The sequence below is a fragment of the Terrapene carolina genome, unplaced genomic scaffold (genome assembly GCF_002925995.2).
Source record: "Terrapene carolina triunguis isolate 2854851 unplaced genomic scaffold, T_m_triunguis-2.0 Scaffold232, whole genome shotgun sequence".
NCBI classification, from domain to species: domain Eukaryota; kingdom Metazoa; phylum Chordata; order Testudines; family Emydidae; genus Terrapene; species Terrapene triunguis.
In genome coordinates, this window is record NW_020664583.1 from 11,011,609 (window position 1) to 11,017,516 (window position 5,908).

General features: G+C 58.6%; 1 protein-coding gene across 3 annotated transcripts in view; it reads left to right on the forward strand.

Annotated features, from left to right (window-relative positions):
• ABHD14A (abhydrolase domain containing 14A) overlaps positions 1–3,312 on the forward strand; it is an 8,889-nt gene extending 5,577 nt beyond the window's left edge. For all 3 annotated transcript variants that reach the window (XM_029912582.1, XM_024205697.2, XM_024205696.2), the window contains exons 3-5: positions 895–1,010; positions 1,523–1,758; positions 2,360–3,312. In XM_029912582.1, the coding sequence (XP_029768442.1) occupies positions 895–1,010; positions 1,523–1,758; positions 2,360–2,542 (535 nt within the window). In that variant the 3' untranslated portion in view covers positions 2,543–3,312. The remainder of the gene's footprint in view (positions 1–894; positions 1,011–1,522; positions 1,759–2,359) is intronic.
• The last annotated feature ends 2,596 nt before the right edge of the window (positions 3,313–5,908 follow it).

The following is a 5,908-nucleotide window of genomic DNA, read 5'->3' on the forward strand; positions in this document are numbered from 1 at the left end:
CAGACAGTGATTTTGATTCTTTCTTTTATACCTCTATAACTAGCTAAGTGATAAGAATACACCTAAATTCTTAAAGTATAGGCCTTTGCAGACAGGCCTGAATATCTATATCCTAACACAACCTAAACTTCCCCCACTGCAACTTGAGACCATTACTCCTTGTTCTGTCTTCTGGCCACCAGAGCTGGAGTCAGCACCGTGGGTCACCCTAAGCAGTCTGTATCCTAGATCAGCTGTTCCGGACTCTGTGCTCTTATCCGAGCTCCTAGGATGAGCAGGGTCTGGCTCACCTGGTACGGGAGTGGGAGACTCCCAAGGAAAACGTGGGGCGGGTGATTCAGTAGCTGGTGCTACTCTCTGTAAGTCAGCTCTGTATGGTGTTGGGATGGGGGTGAGCTGTGCTCCTGGGGGAGCCCATAATGCCCAGTTCCTGACCACTTGTAGTCACTATATATCCTTTGCCACTTCTTGCAAGACTAGGGGTCTTAGCCCATGTGCCCATCCCAAATCTTAACTACTCTTAAATGGCCGTCCAGTTGAAACCGCAGGGCTGGTGTTTGTTCATTTCCTGTCCTACACAGTTTGGTGAGCTCTGAAACAGCTGCTGCGTTCCACCCCAGAGGTGGCTGCACTTCTCCGTTGCGGGAAATGACTCCCCTATGTGTTCAGCAGGGATCAGTCAAATCTGAATGTGGAGCAGCTGATCCAGAGGCCACCATGGATCTGAGTAGATAATGATGACAAACAAAACGTAGCATCTGTCATCCTAACAGCCCCAAGCTCTCCTGCTGGTAAACTAGCACAGAAACAGCCTCCCCTGCCCCAGCCACAGCAGGGTGGGTCCCGCTTCCCTCCTGGAGGGTGCCCCTCTACCTGCTGTCATGTCCTCTGCAGGCTGGAGGTGGTTTTTCTGCATGGCCAGGCTTTCACTTCCAAGACCTGGGAAGACCTGGGGACGCTGACCCTGCTCTCAGAGGAAGGATATCGCTCCATTGCTATCGACCTGCCCGGTAGGAATATGCAACCCATGTATCCAAGTTAATTTCTGCCTGCAGCTATAGCCCCCGTCTCCCTCTGCCCGCCAGCCAGCTGGCACGTGCCAAAGTGACTGTAAAGCTCCTTGCCTCTTTAAGTGGTCAGTTCCAGGGAGTCGCAGGTCTAGTGATGTTCACTACATAGACCATGCTTGTGCCCCCGGATCTGTTCCTCCAGGGTGCTGCCCGTATGCACTGGGCAGAAGGCTTCGGCAGGGATTTTGGTTTTGCGACACTGTTCCACATTGCCCTGGAGATGTGGCAAGACTAGCATATGTGAGTCCTGCTGGCATCCAAACCCAGCACGTCTGCTAATTAGCGTGCATGTCCCACAAGAAATCTCTATTGCATTGGCTCTTCGCTGGGGTGGGGGGTGGGGAAAAGGTTTAGGATGGTGAAACCTTCCTACTGCTAGGGGCTCTGGCTCCCCATGCAGACGCCTTCGCCTGGGCCTTTGGGGCACGCTAACCCCTCCTCCTCCTCCGCAGGCTACGGCAACTCCCCGCCTTCCGATGCCGTCTCCACGGAGCAGGGCCGCGTCGCCTTCCTGCAGCATGTGCTGAAGGAGCTGGGGATCCAGAGGCCCGTTCTGATCAGCCCGTCCATGAGTGGCCGCTATTCCGTCCCCTTCGTCCTGGTGCACGGGGCACAGCTGAAGGGCTTTGTGCCCATTGCACCTGTGGGGACCCAGGACTACACGGCCCAGCAGTACCAGCAGGTCCAGGTACGTCAGGGAAGGGGAAGTGTCTGGCTCTGGGGCGTCTGAAGCTGGTCCCTAGAGCAGAGGCTTCTCAGCTGGTCGGTGGGAAGGAAAGGGGGTGGGGAGGGTAATCAGGGCCTGACTCACAGAGGAACTTGTCCAGCTTTGTGACTGCAGCCCTGAGCTTCTCCAGTCACTGCAGCAACAGCTTGTTGGCCCAGCTGGCTGCAGTACAGCTCCCCTGCTCAGCTACAGGCTTCTCTGGGGCTAGGAGGCTGTGTGTGTATGTGGGGGGAGGGGGACGTTGAGGAGGCTGTGGGCCCCGCTCCCTGGGGCGCTGTGTGTGGGAGAGGCAGCCCCATGCTCTCTGGGGCTGGGGAGCATGGTCCCAGGCTCCCTGAGGCTCTGGGTTGGGGGTTTGGGCCCCAGGCTCCCAGGGGGCCCTGGGCTGCACTCTGCCTGGACACGTCTGCCCTGTCTCAGGGCTACACTGCTCTCCAGGTCACTTGAGTCCCTCGTGCCATACTCTTGGGGCAGCGCAGGCGGGTGGGGGTCTGTAGCCCGTCTCCCGCTGCTGGGGGGTGGTGAAGGTCTGACGGCTGAAGTTCTTCCCATCTCTCTGCAGACGCCGACTCTGATCGTCTATGGTGAGCGCGACACCAGCCTGGGTGCTCAGTCCCTGCAGAGCCTGCGGCAGCTCCCAAAGCACAAGGCGGTGGCACTGCCTGATGCTGGCCACGCCTGCTACCTGGAGAAGCCTCGCGAGTTCCACGAGGCGCTGCTAGCCTTCCTGGGCGAGCTGCAGTGAACATGGACCCTCCTGGGGCCGGAGCCTGGCTGCGCTGAGCCTTGGCTGCGTGGCTGGGATGCTGACTCTCTGACCCCGTCATTAAGGGCTGTGGGACTTGTCCGGGGGTGGGGAGTTCTCACCGCTGCCACCCTCCTGGCTGTCTGATCCCGCGGCGAGTTGGGCTGGAGGGGGTGTGGGAGCCAGGGGCTTGGCAAGGGACTTGTTAGATGTCGTCAGCCTCTGCAGGGGGATTTGCCAGATGCCGGGATTCTGCCTGCTTAGGGGCATGATTCTGCCGTGCGTGTTGGGAGGTAACCAGCCCCCTGCCAGCTTCTGGCTGTGCTCTCCTGTTGCACAGTCCTCGTGTTTGTTGCTTTCTCGTCCCCCTGCCTTGCCTCTCTGCAAGGAGCCCTCGCTAGGGCCCCAGACCGTTGCTGCTGAATGATGGGCTGGTGTGTTCGCCTGAGGGATGGGGCACAGGCCAGGTGACCATGTGGGGCTTGTTCCAAAGAGCGTTGCTGTAGAGTAGCTGAGCATCTCGCTTGGCAGGGGCTGGGGTGCGGCGGGGCTTCGTCCCCACCAATGGGTCCGATGGGTTAGCGGTTGTGTCCGGTGGTTGTTTGTAGGGAGTGTTAAATGGGCCCTTTGCCCGCGAAGCAAGGGCTGTTGGCGTGTTACCGGAGGGTGATTGATTTAACTCCTGGGTGGGTAAGCTGCTCTGACCAGGCCCAGCGGAGGGGTCTCTATGGAGGAGTCTGTTACGAGGCCAATAAACCATTTGTACGGTGCTCACTGGGCGTCTGTCTCTGGTGAGGCCATGCCGGGCTGTCTGTGTTGGCCCACCTCCCATGGGCAGTGAGTAACTCCTGCACCCGGAGCTGGGGCTTCGAGGGAGGATGCTGGCTCCTAACTACCGTGTGCCCTCGGTGCCACACCAGAGCTTTGTGTCCGTAGCTGCTTCCCTGCATGCAGAGTGGCCTCGGGCGCTCTCAGCTCCGCCTGTCCCCTGCCTCTCCTCTAGGACAGGTTCCAGAGCAGCCAAGGGGGCGCTGGCTGCTTGAGCCCATCCTGCAGTAGATGAGCAGAGAGCTGTCCTGCGTGCAGCTTCACGGGCGACGGAGCTGTTGCTGCTGGGTGGGGCGGTGGGAGCTTGGCTCTCTGGGACAGGGACTGTCTTATCCGTGCAGTGCCTAGTCCAATAGGCCCTGATCCTTCAGGGGGGTCCCTACTAGCAGTGGGGGACCAATGGCAGCGGTGCACTTGCTGTCTGCACTCGCAAACTCCATGGCCCAAAGTATGTCTCTGCTGGCTCTAACCATGGAATGGCTCCCTAGTCCATGACTGCAGGTCCCCCTTTTCTCTGTTCTCGGGGGCTCGTGGCCTCAGTTGAGTGTTACTGCTCCAGAACTTGTTGCAGAACTTCCCTGAACAAACGCAGCCCGTCCAGCGCTGGAACTGCTACCACAGCAAGTCCTGGGCCAGCCCCCAAGCTGGTGTCCATCACTGCAGCTCAGGCTTTGGTGGTGAGGGGCTAATTGCCACCTGGTGTTTCTGAACTAGAATGATTCCGGTCTCGTTGCCAAGCCTCCCCTGGTGCCCTGTCCTGCCCACTGCATTCTGTCTGGTTCTGCTAACGTGCAACTCTGCCACTCCAGGAATTAGCCTCTCTGCAGATACACCAAAGAGCCGGCTAAGAAATCATTTCCCATCCGCTGGAGCTGACCTTACTGCTCCCCCTCCCTGTTGAATGGAAAGGACAAGTTGTTACCTGGTGAACCCAGCCTCCAGTGGGGAGCTGAGCAGACCGATTCATCCCATGTGTGCTATGTTCTGCCCCAGACCTGGCTGCATTTCAAGAGGTGAATCTGGCTAAGTCTTATACCATGTCTTCTGAGATGAATCCTGCCTGGGACCCTTCAGGGTGGTTCTAACTAGCTGTGAGAGGAAGCGCTGTGGGGTGGCTCTAATGAGCCGTGAGAAGAAGTGCTGTGGGGTAAGTTCCTGCCCCACGGTCTCCAGCAAAGTGGGAGCAGTAGTTCTGAAGGGAAGCCCTTGCTCGTCTACTAGGAGCCCTGCTCCTCTCCCAAGTGTACAGGCACACAGCCACTTTTCTTAGGTTGATACTAAGGGGGACTCCCTTGGCCGCTGTCCCTGGATCAGCCAGGCGGGGTTGCTGTGCAGCTATGATAGTGGTGGCCTTCATGCCAGATATCCCCCAAAATGCACTGTATAGATACTCCCCCACATTGCACGCACGGCTTAGCGTCTGGCAACTGCTCAGCAAGGTTGTGCAGCAGCGGGGCGACCCGGCAGTCAGAGCGCAGTTAAATTCAGCAGGACATGGGCCATGATGGTGGATTTCCAGGCAGTGAGGTGTAAATCAGTCTGGGGTGGATCTTGGCAGTGGCACATTGCAGCTATGGGTGTTCTGCATTCCCCAAGTGTTCCTGTTGGGCTGGCAGCTACAGTGAGACCGCACTGATATCCATGCTGCCTTCGGGGCAGGGGCTGGGGTCACTGAGGGGGTGAGGAGTTGTCTAAACAGTTACAATGCATAGTGAGCCACCTGTAATGCTTCCCACCCCCAAAGCTCTGTACACCCAGTACCCACTGACCTCCCTATGCTGCCGGGGGCAGGGAAGAGCATTAACCCTGATTGATGGGGAAACTGAGGCAGGCTGTGACATGACTTGCTCAAGACTGGAGAGGGGAGCGGGTGTTGGATCAAGGATCAGAACTCAGGATCTGGCTGCCAGTTCTGTGCTTGGACTGCTCACATGGGCCTCTCCACTGAAGCTAAGGTGCCCCCTGGATGGGGCTTTTGGTTTGGCCTAGCCTCCCTGGGCTGCTGCCAAGGGGAACACAGAAAAGAGGAGCTAAAGACAAGGGGATGGGGACACTCTCTGCCTGGGCTAACTGGCCTGGGTTGGGGCTGATCAGGGAAGGGGGGGTCAGAAAAGGGATTGTTGAATGAACAGCTGGAGAGCTGAAGTGAGCTCATGAGATGCACCGGAGAGGGCATGGCTGGGTGGGAAGGAAAGGAATTTTATAAACTGGGTGGATTCTCATAAAGGGGATGAGTGAGCTAGCTAGCTCAGGAGAGAAGGGAAAACCTCTGCAGGCCCTCTGGGCAGAGAGGGAGCAAGGCGGGCCCCGTAGGAGCCCTATTCGCGGTTAGGGAGAGACCATGGGTACGGAGGCCTGGTGTCCTCTTCTCAGGGCCGGCTCTAACTTTTTTGCCGCCCCAGGCAAAAAAGAAGAGCGTCGCCCCGCCGTAACACCCCCCCCCCCCCCCCCCCCCCCCCCCCCCCCCCCCCCCCCCCCCGACCGCCGGGCCGCCCAAGCTCCCCGAGCGCCGTGCCGGGCCGCCCAAACCCCCACCCG